The 20,771-nt window shown below is 44.3% G+C and overlaps 1 protein-coding gene across 1 annotated transcript in view; it reads left to right on the forward strand.

Annotated features, from left to right (window-relative positions):
• The window catches only part of NR2E3 (nuclear receptor subfamily 2 group E member 3), a 32,734-nt gene extending 17,578 nt beyond the window's left edge, over positions 1 to 15,156 (forward strand). Inside the window, exons 7-8 of the mRNA XM_069765603.1 lie at positions 14,090 to 14,195; positions 14,779 to 15,156. Of these exons, the coding sequence (XP_069621704.1) occupies positions 14,090 to 14,195; positions 14,779 to 14,911 (239 nt within the window). The 3' untranslated portion in view covers positions 14,912 to 15,156. The remainder of the gene's footprint in view (positions 1 to 14,089; positions 14,196 to 14,778) is intronic.
• Positions 15,157 to 20,771: the final 5,615 nt, after the last annotated feature.

A 20,771-nucleotide genomic window follows, 5' to 3' on the forward strand; every position in this document is an offset into this window, starting at 1 on the left:
ACCGTTAGGCCGGCGTCACACTAGGCGTATGAAAATACGGTCTGTTTTTTACGGCCGCAATACGAAGAAGTGTTGCAAAAATAGTGATCCGTATGTCATCCGTAGGCAGGGTGTGTCAGCGTATTTTGTGCATGTCATCCTCCGTGTGTAATCCGTATGGCATCCGTACAGCGAGATGTTCTCGCCGGCTTGCAAAACTGACATACAATGGATCCATGGGCTCAAATATTTGTTAAAACATATATACAGTCTATATATATATATACAGTATAATATAACACTGGGAGCGTCACTCTGTCCGAAGCCTTTATAGACTGTGCAAGCGCCGGCGCAGTCTGGCCCCCACAGAGTGACGCTCCCAGGAGATCGCGGTATGCGTAAACACTGAACGCACACCGCGATCACCAACAGAGAAGCAAGGACCGCCAGGAGGGTGAGTATCGGCTATATTCACCTGGCCCCGTTCCACCACTGCGCGCCGCCATCTTCCGGGTCCTCTCCCTGTGACGTTCAGTTCAGAGGGCGCGATGGCGTGCTTAATGCGCGCCGCCCTCTGACTGACCAGTCACAGCCAGAGGAGCCGGAAGATGGCGGCGCGCAGCTGTGGAACGGGGCCAGGTGAATATAGCAAGTGCTGGGTTGCCTGAACTAGCGGCGATACCGGCACCTGACCCCCACAGCGCGCCGGTGTCCCCGCCTGCTCAGGCCCCCCAGCACTCGGCGCCCAGTGACGATAGGTGAGTATGGTATTTTTTTTTCCATATATTGCAGCAGCATACAGGGCATATACCATGGAGCATCTTATGGGGCCATCAACCATAATGGAGCAGTGTACGGGGGCATACACTATGGAGCATCTTATGGGGCCATAAACCATAATGGAGCAGTGTACGGGGGCATACAGGTCCTTCTCAAAAAATTAGCATATAGTGTTAAATTTCATTATTTACCATAATGTAATGATTACAATTAAACTTTCATATATTATAGATTCATTATCCACCAACTGAAATTTGTCAGGTCTTTTATTGTTTTAATACTGATGATTTTGGCATACAACTCCTGATAACCCAAAAAACCTGTCTCAATAAATTAGCATATTTCACCCATCCAATCAAATAAAAGTGTTTTTTAATAACAAACAAAAAAACCAACAAATAATAATGTTCAGTTATGCACTCAATACTTGGTCGGGAATCCTTTGGCAGAAATGACTGCTTCAATGCGGCGTGGCATGGAGGCAATCAGCCTGTGACACTGCTGAGATGTTATGGAGGCCCAGGATGCTTCAATAGCGGCCTTAAAGGGAACCTGTCACCTGAATTTGGCGGGACCAGTTTTGGGTCATATGGGCGGAGTTTTCAGGTGTTTGATTCACCCTTTCCTTACCCGCTGGCTGCATGCTGGCCGCAATATTGGATTGAAGTTCATTCTCTGTCCTCCGTAGTACACGCCTGCGCAATGGAAGATTACCTTTCGCAGGCGTGTACTACGGAGGACAGAGAATGAACTTCAATCCAATATATCGGCCAGCATGCAGCCAGCGGGTAAGGAAAGGGTGAATCAAACACCTGAAAACTCCGCCCATATGACCCAAAACTGGTCCCGCCAAATTCAGGTGACAGGTTCCCTTTAAGCTCATCCAGAGTGTTGGGTCTTGCGTCTCTCAACTTTCTCTTCACAATATCCCACAGATTCTCTATGGGGTTCAGGTCAGGAGAGTTGGCAGGCCAATTGAGCACAGTAATACCATGGTCAGTAAACCATTTACCAGTGGTTTTGGCACTGTGAGCAGGTGCCAGGTCGTGCTGAAAAATGAAATCTTCATCTCCATAAAGCATTTCAGCCGATGGAAGCATGAAGTGCTCCAAAATCTCCTGATAGCTAGCTGCATTGACCCTGCCCTTGATGAAACACAGTGGACCAACACCAGCAGCTGACATGGCACCCCACACCATCACTGACTGTGGGTACTTGACACTGGACTTCAGGCATTTTGGCATTTCCTTCTCCCCAGTCTTCCTCCAGACTCTGGCACCTTGATTTCCGAATGACATGCAAAATTTGCTTTCATCAGAAAAAAGTACTTGGGACCACTTAGCAACAGTCCAGTGCTGCTTCTCTGTAGCCCAGGTCAGGCGCCTCTGCCGCTGTTTATGGTTCAAAAGTGGCTTTACCTGGGGAATGCGGCACCTGTAGCCCATTTCCTGCACACGCCTGTGCACGGTGGCTCTGGATGTTTCCACACCAGACTCAGTCCACTGCTTCCTCAGGTTCCCCAAGGTCTGGAATCGGTCCTTCTCCACAATCTTCCTCAGGGTCCGGTCTCCTCTTCTCGTTGTACAGCGTTTTCTGCCACATTGTTTCCTTCCAACAGACTTACCATTGAGGTGCCTTGATACAGCACTCTGGGAACAGCCTATTTGTTGAGAAATTTATTTCTGGGTCTTACCCTCTTGCTTGAGGGTGTCAATAATGGCCTTCTTGACATCTGTCAGGTCGCTAGTCTTAAGGTACTGTCACACTAGACGATATCGCTAGCGATCCGTGACGTTGCAGCGTCCTCGCTAGCGATATCGTCCAGTGTGACAGGCAGCAGCGATCAGGCCCCTGCTGGGAGATCGCTGGTCGGGGAAGAAAGTCCAGAACTTTGTTTCGTCGCTGGACTCCCCGTAGACATCGCTGAATCGGCGTGTGTGACACCGATTCAGCGATGTCTTTGCTGGTAACCAGGGTAAACATCGGGTAACTAAGCGCAGGGCCGCGCTTAGTAACCCGATGTTTACCCTGGTTACCATCCTAAAAGTAAAAAAACAAACAGTACATACTTACCTACAGCCGTCTGTCCTCCAGCGCTGTGCTCTGCTCTCCTCCTGCACTGGCTGTGAGCGTCAGTCAGCCGGAAAGCAGAGCGGTGACGTCACCGCTCTGCTTTCTGGCTGCCCGGCGCTCACAGCCAGACCAGAGAAGCAGAGCGCCGAGGATAGACAGCGGTAGGTAAGTATGTAGCGTTTGTTTTTTTACTTTTTAGGATGGTAACCAGGGTAAACATCGGGTTACTAAGCGCGGCCCTGCGCTTAGTTACCCGATGTTTACCCTGGTTACCGGGGACCTCGGGATCGTTGGTCGCTGGAGAGCGGTCTGTGTGACAGCTCTCCAGCGACCAAACAGCGACGCTGCAGCAATCCGGATCGTTGTCGGTATCGCTGCAGCGTCGCTATGTGTGACGGTGCCTTTACCCATGATGGGGGTTTTGAGTAATGAACCAGGCAGGGAGTTTATAAAAGCCTCAGGTATCTTTTGCATGTGTTTAGAGTTAATTAGTTGATTCAGAAGATTAGGGTAATAGGTCGTTTAGAGAACCTTTTCTTGATATGCTAATTTATTGAGACAGGTTTTTTGGGTTATCAGGAGTTGTATGCCAAAATCATCAGTATTAAAACAATAAAAGACCTGACAAATTTCAGTTGGTGGATAATGAATCTATAATATATGAAAGTTTAATTGTAATCATTACATTATGGTAAATAATGAAATTTAACACTATATGCTAATTTTTTGAGAAGGACCTGTACACTATGGAGCATCTTATGGGGCCCATAAACCATAATGGAGCAGTGTACGGGGGCATACACACTGGAGCATCTTATGGGGGCCATCAACCATAATGGAGCAGTGTACGGGGGCATACACTATGGAGCATCTTATGGGGGCCATAAACCATAATGGAGCAGTGCACGGGGGCATATAATATGGAGCATCTTATGGGGCCATAAACCATAATGGAGCAGTGTACGGGGGCATATACCATGGAGCATCTTATGGAGCCATAAACCATAATGGAGCAGTATACGGGGGCATATACCATGGAGCATCTTATGGGGCCATAAACCATAATGGAGCAGTGTACGGGGGCATATACAATGGAGCATCTTATGGGGGCCATAAACCATAATGGAGCAGTGTACGGGGGCATATAACATGGAGCATCTTATGGGGGCCATAAACCATAATGGAGCAGTGTACGGGGGCATATACCATGGAGCATCTTATGGGGGCCATAAACCTTTATGGAACAGCGTACGGGGACATATACTATGGAGCATCTTATGGGGGCCATCAACCTTTATGGAGCAGTGTACGGGGCATATACTATGGAGCATCTTATGGGGGCCATAAACCTTTATGGAGCAGCGTATGGGGCATATGGATGGGAGCAGCAAATTAAAGAATGGTGGCGCAGGATGGGAGCAGCACATGTCAGAATGGAGGCGCAGGATGGGTGCAGCACATGACAGAATGGAGGCGCAGGATGGGAGCAGCACATGACAGGATGGGGACGCAGGATGGGTGCAGCACATGACAGGATGGGGGTGCAGGATGGGAGCAGCACATGACAGGATGGGGGCGCAGGATGGGTGCAGCACATGACAGGATGGGGGCGCAGGATGGGAGCAGCACATGACAGGATGGGGACGCAGGATGGAGCAGCACATACCAGGATGGAGACCATATACCAATATAAATGCTCGCCACCCGGGCGTAGAACGGGTTCAATAGCTAGTATATATATATATAAATATACATACAGTATATATATATATATATATATATATGTCAGTGAGACACATATATGTATTTCTTACAGCACTAGATAGCAGAAAAGCCGGCTTTTGCTATCTCCTTCCCAAACCCGACAGGATATGAGACATGGTTTACATACAGTAAACCATTTCATATCCCTTATTTTTTACATATTCCTCACTACTAATGTTAGAAGTGTATGTGTGCAAAATTTCGGGACTCTAGCTGTTAAAATAAACGGTTAAATCGCGGAAAAAAACGGCGTGGGCTCCCGCGCAATTTTCTCCGCCAGAGTGGTAAAGCCAGTGACTGAGGGCAGATATTAATAGCCTAGAGAGGGACCATGGTTATTGGCCCCCCCTGGCTAAAAACATCTGCCCCCAGCCACCCCAGAAAAGGCACATCTGTAAGATGCGCCTATTCTGGAACTTGGCCACTCTCTTCCCACTCCCCTGTAGTGGCGGGATATGGGGTAATAAAGGGTTAATGTCACCTTGCTATTGTAAGGTGACATTAAGCCAGGTTAATAATGGAGAGGTGTCAATAAGACACCTATCCGTTATTAATCCAATAGTAGTAAATGGTTAATAAAACACACACACATTATGGAAAAAGTATTTTAATGAAATAAAGACACAGGGTGTTGTAATAGTTTATTATACTCTCAATCCAATTGAAGACCCTCGTTCTGTAAAAAAGGAAAAATAAAAAAACAACAATATCCCATACCTTCCGTCGTTCAGTCTTGTCCCACGCTGTAAATCCATCTGAAGGGGTTAAATCATTTTACAAGCAGAAGCCTGCTAATGCAGCCGCCCCTGCCTGTAAAAACCCGGGGAATAAATGGAAAGCAGGGAAACGTAGCTACCTAGACTTGCGGTGCTGCGCCCCCTGCTGGCATAACCTCAGATGAACTCGAGCATGAGAAAATATTCTGAAAAGTTCCCAGGCTCGAGTTCATATGAGTTCATCCAGCAGAGGGCGCATCACCGCGACTCGAGGTAACTACAGTACATTCCCCTGCATTCCATTCATTCACCAAGTTTTACAGTCAGGAGCACAGCTGCATTAGCAGAGCTCCTGGGTGTAAAATGATTTAACCCCTTCAGATGGATTTACAGCGTGGGACAAGACTGTAACGACGGAAGGTATGGAATATTGTTGTTTTTTTTTTTTTACTTTGTTTCAGGTGACAAGGGTCTTCAGGTGGATTAAGAGTATAATAAAATATTAAAACACCATGTGTCTTTATTTCCTTAAAATACTTTTAATAATGTGTGTTTTATTAACCATTTCGTACTATTGGATTAATAATGGATAGGTGTCATAATTGACACCTCTCCATTATTAACCTGGCTTAATGTCACCTTACAATAGCAAGGTGACATTAACCCTTCATTACCCCATATCCCACTACTACAGGGGAGTGGGACGAGAGATGTTAAGTGCCAGAGAAGGCGCATCTTACAGATGTGCCTTTTCTGGGGTGGCTGGGGGCAGATGTTTTTAGCCGGGTGGGGGCAATAACCATGGTCCCTCTCTAGCCTATTAATATCTGCCCTCAGTCACTGGCTTTCCCACTCTGGCGGAGAAAATTGCGCGGAAGCCCACGCCATTTTTTTCCGGGATTTAACCTTTAATAGCTAGACACCCCAAATTTGACACAAAGACACTTCTTACATTACTAAAGAGGAATATGTAATAAAAGAAGGGATATGAGATAGTTTACTGTATGTAAACCATGTATCATATCCTGTCCGGTTTGTGAAGGAAATAGCAAAGGTCGGCAATTGAATTACCGGCTTTTCTGCTATCTATCTCTGAATTAAATATATATATATATATATATATATATATATATATATATATATATATATATATATATATGTGTGTGTGTGTCTCACTGACATATACAGTGGGGCAAAAAAGTATTTAGTCAGTCAGCAATAGTGCAAGTTCCACCACTTAAAAAGATGAGAGGCGTTTGTAATTTACATCATAGGTAGACCTCAACTATGGGAGACAAACTGAGAAAAAAAAATCCAGAAAATCACATTGTCTTTTATTTTAACAATTTATTTGCATATTATGGTGGAAAATAAGTATTTGGTCAGAAACAAAATTTCATCTCAATACTTTGTAATATATCCTTTGTTGGCAATGACAGAGGTCAAACGTTTTCTGTAAGTCTTCACAAGGTTGCCACACACTGTTGTTGGTATGTTGGCCCATTCCTCCATGCAGATCTCCTCTAGAGCAGTGATGTTTTTGGCTTTTCTCTTGGCAACACGGACTTTCAACTCCCTCCAAAGGTTTTCTATAGGGTTGAGATCTGGAGACTGGCTAGGCCACTCCAGGACCTTGAAATGCTTCTTACAAAGCCACTCCTTCGTTGCCCTGGCGGTGTGCTTTGGATCATTGTCATGTTGAAAGACCCAGCCACGTTTCATCTTCAATGCCCTTGCTGATGGAAGGAGGTTTGCACTCAAAATCTCACGATACATGGCCCCATTCATTCTTTCATGTACCCGGATCAGTCGTCCTGGCCCCTTTGCAGAGAAACAGCCCCAAAGCATGATGTTTCCACCACCATGCTTTACAGTAGGTATGGTGTTTGATGGATGCAACTCAGTATTCTTTTTCCTCCAAACACGACAAGTTGTGTTTCTACCAAACAGTTCCAGTTTGGTTTCATCAGACCATAGGACATTCTCCCAAAACTCCTCTGGATCATCCAAATGCTCTCTAGCAAACTTCAGACGGGCCCGGACATGTACTGGCTTAAGCAGTGGGACACGTCTGGTAATGCAGGATCTGAGTCCATGGTGGCGTAGTGTGTTACTTATGGTAGGCCTTGTTACATTGGTCCCAGCTCTCTGCAGTTCATTCACTAGGTCCCCCCGTGTGGTTCTGGGATTTTTGCTCACCGTTCTTGTGATCATTCTGACCCCACAGGGTGGGATTTTGCGTGGAGCCCCAGATCGAGGGAGATTATCAGTGGTCTTGTATGTCTTCCATTTTCTAATTATTGCTAACACTGTTGATTTCTTCACTCCAAGCTGGTTGGCTATTGCAGATTCAGTCTTCCCAGCCTGATGCAGGGCTACAATTTTGTTTCTGGTGTCCTTTGACAGCTCTTTGGTCTTCACTATAGTGGAGTTTTGAGTCAGACTGTTTGAGGGTGTGCACAGGTGTCTTTTTATACTGATAACAAGTTTAAACAGGTGCCATTACTACAGGTAATGAGTGGAGGAAAGAGGAGACTCTTAAAGAAGAAGTTACAGGTCTGTGAGAGCCAGAAATCTTGATTGTTTGTTTCTGACCAAATACTTATTTTCCACCATAATATGCAAATAAATTGTTAAAAAAACAGACAATGTGATTTTCTGGATTTTTTTTTCTCAGTTTGTCTCCCATAGTTGAGGTCTACCTATGATGTAAATTACAGACACCTCTCATCTTTTTAAGTGGTGGAACTTGCACTATTGCTGACTGACTAAATACTTTTTTGCCCCACTGTATACTGTATATATACATAGTAACATAGTAACATAGTTAGTAAGGCCAAAAAAAGACATTTGTCCATCCAGTTCAGCCTATATTCCATCATAATAAATACCCAGATCTACGTCCTTCTACAGAACCTAATAATTGTATGATACAATATTGTTCTGCTCCAGGAAGACATCCAGGCCTCTCTTGAACCCCTCGACTGAGTTCGCCATCACCACCTCCTCAGGCAAGCAATTCCAGATTCTTACTGCCCTAACAGTAAAGAATCCTCTTCTATGTTGGTGGAAAAACCTTCTCTCCTCCAGACGCAAAGAATGCCCCCTTGTGCCCGTCACCTTCCTTGGTATAAACAGATCCTCAGCGAGATATTTGTATTGTCCCCTTATATACTTATACATGGTTATTAGATCGCCCCTCAGTCGTCTTTTTTCTAGACTAAATAATCCTAATTTCGCTAATCTATCTGGGTATTGTAGTTTTCCCATCCCCTTTATTAATTTTGTTGCCCTCCTTTGTACTCTCTCTAGTTCCATTATATCTTTCCTGAGCACCGGTGCCCAAAACTGGACACAGTACTCCATGTGCGGTCTAACTAGGGATTTGTACAGAGGCAGTATAATGCTCTCATCATGTGTATCCAGACCTCTTTTAATGCACCCCATGATCCTGTTTGCCTTGGCAGCTGCTGCCTGGCACTGGCTGCTCCAGGTAAGTTTATCATTAACTAGGATCCCCAAGTCCTTCTCCCTGTCAGATTTACCCAGTGGTTTCCCGTTCAGTGTGTAATGGTGATATTGATTCCCTCTTCCCATGTGTATAACCTTACATTTATCATTGTTAAACCTCATCTGCCACCTTTCAGCCCAAGTTTCCAACTTATCCAGATCCATCTGTAGCAGAATACTATCTTCTCTTGTATTAACTGCTTTACATAGTTTTGTATCATCTGCAAATATCGATATTTTACTGTGTAAACCTTCTACCAGATCATTAATGAATATGTTGAAGAGAACAGGTCCCAATACTGACCCCTGCGGTACCCCACTGGTCACAGCGACCCAGTTAGAGACTATACCATTTATAACCACCCTCTGCTTTCTATCACTAAGCCAGTTACTAACCCATTTACACACATTTTCCCCCAGACCAAGCATTCTCATTTTGTGTACCAACCTCTTGTGCGGCACGGTATCAAACGCTTTGGAAAAATCGAGATATACCACGTCCAATGACTCACCGTGGTCCAGTCTATAGCTTACCTCTTCATAAAAACTGATTAGATTGGTTTGACAGGAGCGATTTCTCATAAACCCATGCTGATATGGAGTTAAACAGTTATTCTCATTGAGATAATCCAGAATAACATCCCTCAGAAACCCTTCAAATATTTTACCAACAATAGAGGTTAGACTTACTGGCCTATAATTTCCAGGTTCACTTTTAGAGCCCTTTTTGAATATTGGCACCACATTTGCTATGCGCCAGTCCTGCGGAACAGACCCTGTCGCTATAGAGTCACTAAAAATAAGAAATAATGGTTTATCTATTACATTACTTAGTTCTCTTAGTACTCGTGGGTGTATGCCATCCGGACCCGGAGATTTATCTATTTTAATCTTATTTAGCCGGTTTCGCACCTCTTCTTGGGTTAGATTGGTGACCCTTAATATAGGGTTTTCATTGTTTCTTGGGATTTCACCTAGCATTTCATTTTCCACCGTGAATACCGTGGAGAAGAAGGTGTTTAATATGTTAGCTTTTTCCTCGTCATCTACAACCATTCTTTCCTCACTATTTTTTAAGGGGCCTACATTTTCAGTTTTTATTCTTTTACTATTGATATAGTTGAAGAACAGTTTGGGATTAGTTTTACTCTCCTTAGCAATGTGCTTCTCTGTTTCCTTTTTGGCAGCTTTAATTAGTTTTTTAGATAAAGTATTTTTCTCCCTATAGTTTTTTAGAGCTTCAATGGTGCCATCCTGCTTTAGTAGTGCAAATGCTTTCTTTTTACTGTTAATTGCCTGTCTTACTTCTTTGTTTAGCCACATTGGGTTTTTCCTATTTCTAGTCCTTTTATTCCCACAAGGTATAAACCGCTTACACTGCCTATTTAGGATGTTCTTAAACATTTCCCATTTATTATCTGTATTCTCATTTCTGAGGATATTGTCCCAGTCTACCAGATTAAGGGCATCTCTAAGCTGTTCAAACTTTGCCTTCCTAAAGTTCAATGTTTTTGTGACTCCCTGACAAGTCCCCCTAGTGAAAGACAGGTGAAACTGCACAATATTGTGGTCGCTATTTCCTAAATGCCCAACCACCTGCAGATTTGTTATTCTGTCAGGTCTATTAGATAGTATTAGGTCTAAAAGTGCTGCTCCTCTGGTTGGATTCTGCACCAATTGTGAAAGATAATTTTTCTTGGTTATTAGCAGAAACCTGTTGCCTTTATGGGTTTCACAGGTTTCTGTTTCCCAGTTAATATCCGGGTAGTTAAAGTCCCCCATAACCAGGACCTCATTATGGGTTGCAGCTTCATCTATCTGCTTTAGAAGTAGACTTTCCATGCTTTCTGTTATATTTGGGGGTTTGTAACAGACACCAATGAGAATTTTGTTACCATTTTTCCCTCCATGAATTTCAACCCATATGGACTCGACATCCTCATTCCCTTCGCTAATATCCTCCCTTAAAGTGGACTTTAGACAAGACTTTACATAGAGACAAACCCCTCCTCCTCTCCGATTTTTACGATCCTTTCTAAACAGACTGTAACCCTGTAAGTTAACTGCCCAGTCATAGCTTTCATCTAACCATGTCTCGGTTATTCCCACTATGTCAAAGTTACCTGTAGATATTTCTGCTTCTAGTTCTTCCATCTTGTTTGTCAGGCTTCTGGCGTTTGCGAGCATGCAGTTTAGAGGATTTTGTTTTGTTCCAATCTCCTCACTGTGAATTGTTTTAGAAATGTTCTTACCTCCCTTCTGAGTATGTTTTCCTGGGTCGTATATACCTATACTATGTGTACACATTTATTCTACCTATTCTATTCTATTCTATTCTATTCTGTCAGTGTGATTTTACTGTACACCGCACTGAATTGCCGGCTTTTCTATAGATCACCGCTGCGTATTTCTCGCAAGTCACACTGTTGGTCCGTGTGTAATCCGTATTTTTCTCGCCCCCATTGACTTTCATTGGCGGATTTTTTGTGCAATACGCTGACAAACGCAGCATGCTTCGATTTTCTACGGCTGTACAAGACCGTATAATACGGATGCGTAAAATACGGCAGATAGGAGCTGGGCCATAGAGAATCATTGGTCCGTGTGCAATGCGCATTTTCTGGGCCTCTGATACGTCCGTAAAACTCGCTAGTGTGACGCCGGCCTTAGAATAGACATTTGGCCCAATCCCTTCTTTGTATGTATGTACACCATAATATGGACACTGGTTGTGGGGATACTGCAGAGTTCTTTGTATAAAACCACATCCCATAGGATGGTTGTCATTAACTCAATGGACACCCCTCAGTGGATACAAAAAGAGCACACACAAAATTTATGTCAGTTAATTTCAAGAATCTACACCCCAATATATTTCTCTAAACTCTTAAGGTACCTTCACACTGAACGATATCCCTAGCGATCCGTGACGTTGCAGCGTCCTGGCTAGCGATATTGTTGAGTTTGACACGCAGCAGCGATCAGGATCCTGCTGTGCCATCGTTGGTCGGCGCAGAAAGTCCAGAACTTTATTTTGTCGCTGGACTCCTGCAGACATCGCTGAATCGGCGTGTGTGACGCCGATTCAGCGATGTCTTCACAGGTAACCAGGGTAAACATCGGGTTACTAAGCGCAGGGCCGCGCTTAGTAACCCGATGTTTACCCTGGTTACCAGCGTAAATGTGAAAAAAAACAAACACTACATACTTACATTCCGGTGTCTGTCCTCTCCGGCGCTCTGGTTCTCTGCACTGTGTAAGCGCCGGCCGGAAAGCACAGCGGTGACGTCACCGGCGCTTAGTGCAGAGAAGCAGAGCGCCGGAGAGGACAGACACCGGAATGTAAGTATGTAGTGTTTTTTTTTTTTTACATTTACGCTGGTAACCAGGGTAAACATCGGGTTACTAAGCGCGGCCCTGCGCTTAGTAACCCGATGTTTACCCTGGTTACCAGGGGACTTCGCATAGTTGGTCGCTGGAGAGCTGTCTGCGTGACAGCTCTCCAGCGACCACACAGCGACGCTGCAGCGATCGGGATCGTTGTCTAGATCGCTGCAGTGTCGCTTAATGTGACGGTACCTTTAGTAACATTCATATTCCGCATTATAAGGGCTGTCTATTACAAAAATTAATTTTCCAATACTGTGTTAGAGAATTCTGAGATAAGAAGGCAGCCCCGTGGTTTGGCACGCATCCATTAGCTACAAACTGTAAACTCTAAAAGACCCAGGAAGTCTGCGTAATATGAAGCGCACAAAAACACACTTTTTAAAAAAAATAACAGGTATTTTGGGGTCTCTGAAACCAGACCACCTGATCATTTTATTTTTGGGGAACTGTTTTGGCAAATATTGATTAATGAAAGAGAAGATCCCAATTATGGATTCAATATGATTACTGTTAACTGGATTTTAGCAGTGAGGAGAATTTGCAATTAATTACTAAATAGTGTGCGTAGTTTCCCTTTCCCCTGCATTGCAAATGAACTGCAACTTTTTGGGGTCTCTTCCTCCTACCTTCCTTTCTGTGGGATACATGTCTTTCCTCATCAAGTTTCCTGAAGCAATTAGGATATACTCACATGTGGCAGATTTAGTGCAAAATTTTTTTTTACTGAAAATCCGTGAAATACCTGATCTCAAAGATCTTGTGCTGATGCACAGTGTATACAGAAGACTGCCAATCAATGGTGGGGGACGGGTTATGAATATGGAGGACCACGAGGCAGCAGGTTTACTGTTTTGCAGCAAGTAGCCCATTAAGTAACACACTGGTGGAATCAGGGGCTCTGACCCTACTTTATGCTGCTCTCAGATTCTGATGACCGATTTCCTTTAAAGAGTTAACATCATTTACATTTTTCCTACACTTATCAATAGTACATGTGACAATAAGAAACTTTAATGTATCTTAGAGAGAAATATGTTTCTATCTTCTTCATGACTGATCTTTCATTTTCAATTTCATGGTAAAATCTGTATTCAGTGACTACAGACTTTCCCCTTACCGAGGTAGGTGATGACAATTAGTGCTCATAGTCTATGGAGAACAGTAACAGTTGTTTCAGGAGAACTTGCAGCAGAAGGTTGTGTCTGTCTCTAGCTCCCCCTGCCTTCCCCTCTCTATTGAACCTTAAAGTGGTTGTCTGGTCAAAAGTCTCACTCTGTGTGACTGTAGACTTCTGAATCTCCCCGGCACATGCACTGTGAGGATTTGTCACTTTCCAACTTGGTATTGGAGAGTATATATGGGTTAGACATACCCCCGGCCAGTAGGTGCGACCTCGCTCCATACACTTGTACTCTAGTGATGCGGCTGGCAGACAAGTGTATGGTGCGAGGCCATGGCCACTGGCCGGGAGCATGTATAACTCAATCATGCTCTCCGGGTCCAAAGCTGGAAACCGGTGAATCCTCGCATCGCACAGTGCGTGCACTGGGGGGGAGTAAAAAGTCTGCAGTCACACAGAGTGACCATAGACTTATTGATTTGGGCCGGCTAACCCCTTTAAAAGTAACATTTGCCATCTTCTATCTCAATAATGGGACAATACAGATATTACTCATGAATTAAGAGTAAACAATCAATCTAGGAGGAGAAAGTAAATTTCTCAGATAAGATATAGTATATTACAAAATTGTTTATTTTCATGTTTTACTGTTGATTTATGAAAAAAATAATATTACTCTTATCAAGTCCTGGACAGCCCAAGAACGATGTAATTTACAAACTGTAATATAACACCAAATACCATTTTTGTATTTTAGAGACAAGAGGCCTAAAAGACCCTGAACAAATAGAAAACCTGCAAGATCAATCTCAGATGATGTTGGCTCAACATACAAGAAGTCATTATCCAACCCAGCCCGTTAGGTAACTAATATGTCACTGAATCCATTCTTTCTTTAAAGTACTGAACAACTTAAGCGAGATGTGTGGCTCAAATCTTCATTCACTAGACCTTAAGGTACCTTCACACTCAGCAACTTTGCAACGAGAACGACAACAATCCGTGACGTTGCAGCGTCCTGGATAGTGATCTCGTTGTGTTTGACACGCAGCAGCGATCTGGATCCCTCTGTGCCATCGCTGGTCGGAGCTAGAAGTCCAGAACTTTATTTGGTCGTCAGGTCGGCGTGTATCGTCATGTTTGACATCAAAAGCAACGATGCCTGCAATGTTTTTACATGGAGCTAACAACCAGCAAGAACGAGAAGTGAGTCGCCGTTACGTCACTTGCTCCTGCATCGTTCTGGAGTTGCTGTGTTTGACGTCTCTACAGCGACCTAAACAGCGACGCTCCAGCGATCGGCTCGTTGTCTATATCGCTGCAGCGTCGCTGAGTGGGACGGTACCTTTAGAGATGAGATCTGCTATATAAAAAGAATCTCATGTTATATCTTCTAACTCTACATACCTATCGACATCTAACTCCTAATATTTTATTCCCCATCAGATTTGGAAAACTACTTCTCCTTTCTCCATCTCTCCGATTTATTTCTTCCGAACGCATTGAGCTTCTGTTTTTCCACCGTACCATTGGGAACACCCCCATGGAAAAGCTCCTTTGTGACATGTTTAAGAACTGAATATATGACCATACATTTATTGGAGAATAAAGGGTTGCTAATATAGTATTAAGCTATAAGGGAGCTGCAGATCACGATGATGCTGAACAGGAGAGATTCATGGAGGAAGATCGGCATGGTACTTGAGTAGAGCAGTGCAACGACCAAGGCTCGGACTATGACCAGTCTGTAGAAAACTATTTTCTACCTTCAGACAAGGCTATGAAGGAGAGAATCTCAGTCTGCGCCATCGTATAATAAGTAATATGTACGCTACACTTCCTGTCCCACATTGGGAAAGAGGAATGTAACCTGATCGCCAGGTATGACTTGGTGATACTGCTATATCTCTTAAGGCCACCATTAGATGGCTGTCGGCTGAACGATGGTTCAGCTGATGGTTTTTCTGGCAGCCATCTCTCACATACTTAGAAGCACTTAGCCTTCCCTATGAGAGAGCAGTCACCAGAACAGCGGAAGCTTATCTCCGTTAGACTCTATGATCGGAAGCTAAAAATGCTGGATTGATATTTTCCCTCATACAAGTTCATCGAGAACGTTCTAGTGTGGATCAGGGGCTTTACTTGAGACTCTTAATTTGTAACTATTTTGTATCAAGGAAAGCAATTACTATTATCATATTTAACTGAGATAGTGATATGTTCTTCACAGTCCAAACCACATCCACATGCATCATACCTTGCACTCTGTTCATTTTCATGTATTTTATTATGATGTTAGACTTCGATTTGTGTATTTTTTGTTTATAGAGCTTGTATATACAGTACAGACCAAAAGTTTGGACACACCTTCTCATTTAAAGATTTTTCTGTATTTTCATGACAATGAAAATTGTAAATTCACACTGAAGGCAAAACTATGAATTAACACATGTGGAATTATATACTTAACAAAAAAGTGTGAAACAACTGAAAATATGTCTTATATTCTAGGTTCTTCAAAGTAGCCACCTTTTGCTTTGATGACTGCTTTGCACACTTTTGGCATTCTCTTGATGAGCTGCAAGAGGTAGTCACCGGAAATGGTTTTCACTTCACAGGTGTGCCCTGTCAGGTATAATAAGTGGGATTTCTTGCCTTATAAATGGGTTTGGGACCATCAGTTGTGTTGAGCAGAAGTCTGGTGGATACACAGCTGATAGTCCTACTGAATAGACTGTTAGAATTTGTATTATGGCAAGAAAAAAGCAGCTAGGTAAAGAAAAACGAGTAGCCATCATTACTTTAAGAAATGAAGGTCAGTTAGTCTGAAAAATTGGAAAAGCTTTGAAAGTGTCCCCAAGTGCAGTTGCAAAAACCATCAAGCACTACAAATAAACTGGCTCACATCAGGAAAGGAAGACCAAGAGTCACCTCTTCTTCTGAAGTTTTTCCGAGTCACCAGCCTCAGAAACCGCTGGTTAACTGCAGCTCAGATTAGAGACCAGGTCAATGCCACACAGAGTTCTAGCAGCAGACACATCTCTACAACAACTGTTAAGAGGAGACTTTGTGCAGCAGGCCTTCATGTTAAAATAGCTGCTAGGAAACCACTGCTAAGGACAGGCAACAAGCAGAAGAGACTTGTTTGGGCTAAAGAACACAAGGAATGGACATTAGACCAGTGGAAATCTGTGCTTTGGTCTGATGAGTCCAAATTTGAGATCTTTGGTTCCAACCACCGTGTCTTTGTGCGATGCAGAAAAGGTGAACGGATGGACTCTACATGCTTGGTTCCCACTGTGAAGCATGGAGGAGGAGGTATGATGGTGTGGGGGTGCTTTGCTAGTGACACTGTTGGGGATTTATTTAAAATTGAAGGCATACTGAACCAGCATGGCTACCACAGCATCTAGCAGCGGCATGCTGTTCCTTCCGGTTTGCGTTTAGTTGGACCATCATTTATTTTTCAACAGGACAATGACCCCAAACACACCTCCAGGCTGTGTGAGGGCTATTTGACCAAGAAGGAGAGTGATGCGGTGCTACGCCAGATGACCTGGCCTCCACAGTCACCCGACCTGAACCCAATCGAGATGGTTTGGGGTGAGCTGGACTGCAGAGTGAAAGCATCTCTGGGAACTCCTTCAAGATTGTTGGAAGACCATTTCTGGTGACTACCTCTTGAAGCTCATCAAGAGAATGCCAAGAGTGTGCAAAGCAGTCATTAAAGCAAAAGGTGGCTACTTTGAAGAACCTAGAATATAAGACATATTTTCAGTTTTTTCACACTTTTTTGTTAAGTATATAATTCCACATATGTTAATTCATAGTTTTGATGCCTTCGGTGTTAATTTACAATTTTTATTGTCATGAAAATACAGAAAAATATTTAAATGAGAAGGTGTGTCCAAACTTTTGGTCTGTACTGTATATTAAAAAAAAAAAAGCTTTAAATACGTTAATCTTTACTGTCTGCCAAGCAGTAATGTGAAATCATATAGCGGTATTTGATTTCAGCCAGAAGAATTGATACTTTGATGGTAAAAGTGTGAAAAGAATGTTAATTTGTGGAGTCATTATTAAATGTGCCCTATATATCCATGCGGACTCTGTGTGCATCCATACAGCACTTACCGTGTATTCATGAGGCCTAAATGTGTTGTTTCCATGGGTCACAATGTCTTATGCTGGCATACTGTCTATCAGTATGACGCTATTGATATAAGAGTTGGGTGGAAAACGTTTCTGTATTCATACACACTCAGGATACATTAACTATTGTTTTTGGAATGATAAATTGGGTATAAAGCCACTGTGAGGTGTTTGCTCCAGAACTTTCAAGCCAAAACCTGGAACTTTAAGAAAGCTGATTTCAACAAATTAAGGGAAGAGCTTAATCGTATAGACTGGGACAATGTCATGGTAACTGGGGATACCGAACATAAATGGGGCATTTTTAAGGAAATAGTACTAGAATCCTGCAGAAAATTTATCCCTTTGGTAATAAAATGTGAAGGAATAAAAAAACGGTGATTTTTGTGTACTCACCGTAAAATCTTTTTCTCCAAGCTGCTCATTGGGGGACACAAACCATGGGTGTTATGCTGCTGTCACAAGGAGGCTGACACTAAGTGAATACAAGAAAGTTAGCTCCTCCTCTGCAGTATACACCCTCATGCTGGCTCCCAGAGAACCAGTTCAGTGCAAAAGCAGTAGGAGATCATAAACATCATATTAGAGTACACCACATCTGACTAAAGAAAACAAGCACAAGCCAAAAAGCTAACAGGGTGGGTGCTGTGTCCCTCAATGAGCGGCTCAGAGAAAAGGAGTACACAAAAATCCCTGTTTCTCCTTCGCCTCATTGGGGGACACAGACCATGGGACGCTCCAAAGCAGTCCTTGGGTGGGGAACAACATAACAGATCGAACCCCATGTACCAACTGACTAAGGATGCGGTACTGCTGCTTGCAGAATAAGTCTGACTATGGGCCGCATGTGCAGAAGTCTGAATGTGAATATTGTAGTGCTTTGAGAATGTGTGCAGGTTGGACCAAGTAGCAGCCTTGCAGACTTGGAGTGCAACACCTGATGCCAAATGGCCCAAGAGGTGCCCACCAACCAAGTAGAGTGTGCCTTAACCCCGCAGGTAGAGGCTTGCCTCTAATGCGGCAACACTCTTAAATAGCAGAGGACGAATAGGGCGTCCGGCTTACGGAAGGTCGCCGTTCTCAAGACGTACCTTCTAGGAGCCCTCACTACTTCGAGGGTGTGAAGACATCTTTCCACCCAATGTACCGGTGCTGGACAATAAGAAGGAAGGAAAATGTCCTCGTTAAGGTGAAAAGACGTGACTACCTTGTGCATAAAGGACAAAGACAGTCTGGGGACCACCTTGTCCCAGTGGAAAATCAGAAAGGAGCTTGACAGGACAAGGCAGCTAGCTCCAAGATTTGCCTGATAGACGTCCCTGCGACAAGAAAGGCAACTTTCCAAGACAGAACTGTCAGCGAGATTTCCTGCAACGGTTCGAAAGGCATCTCCTGAAGAGCACCCAGAACCAAGCTAAGGTCCCAGGCCTCTAAAGGCATTCTGTAGGGGGGTACCACATGGGAGACCCACTGAATGAAAGTCCTCACTTGCAGTTTGGAACCAATCCTGCGCTGGAATAAAACGAATAAGGCCGAGATAGATCTGGCCTTTGAGGGGGTAGAGCACCAAACCTGATGACAGGCCAGTCTGGAGAAATTACAAAATTGAGGGAACAAAGAAGAGGAAGACATCCACGGCCCTTGCGCCATGCGAAAAAGTTTTCCAGGTGCGGTGATAGGTGCGAGCTGATGCATGCTTCCAAATGCTAATCATAGTTGAAACCACTGATGAGAGAACCCAACATGAGTTAAAACTCAGGCGCCAATGGCCAAGCTGTTAAACACATGGCCCCTGAGTTCTGGTGGCAAATCGGACCTTGGCACAGCAAATGTGGACAATCTGGCAGACGCCAGGGACATTGGCGACAATATGCACTGACTCTGCATACTACATCCAGCTTGGCCAAACCGGGGCGACTAGGATTACTGGATCCCCCTCCACCTTGACCTATCTGATAATCCTTGGAAGTAAGGAAGACAAAACTGATGCCATGGAGAAAATTTGTGCATCCACCTCCATTGCCTTTGGGTCCCGATACCAAGCTAAGAAGTTGAGTACCTTGGCTTTCAATCTTGAAGCCATCAGATCCACATGCGGAGATCCCTAACGAACACAGATCTGTCAAAGACCTCCAGGTGAAGTTCCCACTGTTCCGAGGTGAGAACTTGACGGCCGAGAAAAAACTGCCTTCCGGATTTTTGTTTTTTTTATGCCTGGGATGTGCACTGCTGAAAATGTCGACTGGTTCCTCTCTGCCTCTGCCCATCGGGAATATGGGCTATCTCGTGCATGGCTGTCCTGCTGCGGGTACCCCTCTGATGATTGATATATGCCACAGCCGTGGCTTTGTCCGATAAAATTTGGATGAAGTGACCCGCCAGGAAATAATGGAACTGCTGCAAGGCTAGCCGAATCGCTTGGATTTCCAGAACATTGATAGAGAGGCTCGACTCCCGAGTTGACCAGCGTCCCTGAGCAGTGTGGAGACGGAAGAATGCTCCCCAGCCAAGAAGAATGGCGTCGGTAGACACCACTAGCAATTAAACCGGGAGAAAGGGTTTCCTCTGGATGATAGAAGACCTTAATGACCCACAGGGCAAGTGGCACCGGCGGTCGAGGGAGAACAGGCTCCTATCCCAAGCCTCCACAAGAGCATGCTGTGGAGGACGGAGATGCAGTTGAGCGAAGGGGACCGTTTCCGTTGCTTCCACCATTTTTCCCAGTACCCTCATGGTAAACCGGATGGAATGATGGAATGAGTGGGAAAGTGTGCGGGCTTCTTGTTGAAGGGCTAGGATCTTGACTCGATGGAGAATCACCAACCCTCGGGAGGTGTCCAGGGTCATCCCTAAAAAGGACATCCGCTGGGATGGAATGGGGGTAGCATTGATTACGTTGTTCAGCCCGCTCGGGTGAGAAATAGTATCGCAAGTGATACAAATGCACTCCCCGCAGTCCTGGAAGGACAGACCCTTGATTAGAAGGTTGACCAAGAAGGGCAGGGCGACCATGGCCGCAGAGTGCCAAACGGATGTGACTACTGTCATGACCTTAGAGAGGCTCGACTCCCGAGTTGACCAGCTCCAGGAGCGGTAGCGAGGCCGAAGGGTAAGGCCGTGAACTAAAAATGCTGTACGCGAATGGAGAAGAGCGGGAATTCCTAATAAAGGGGACAAAAATAGGAAAATGGAGGGAAAATCCATTTCGTATCCAGAAGACACCAGTGTGATGATTATTTCCGCATTACCGCCAGTTCACAAGTGACTGCATCTTCTTGCGGTTTCCT

The sequence above is a fragment of the Ranitomeya imitator genome, chromosome 4 (assembly GCF_032444005.1).
Source record: "Ranitomeya imitator isolate aRanImi1 chromosome 4, aRanImi1.pri, whole genome shotgun sequence".
Taxonomy (NCBI): domain Eukaryota; kingdom Metazoa; phylum Chordata; class Amphibia; order Anura; family Dendrobatidae; genus Ranitomeya; species Ranitomeya imitator.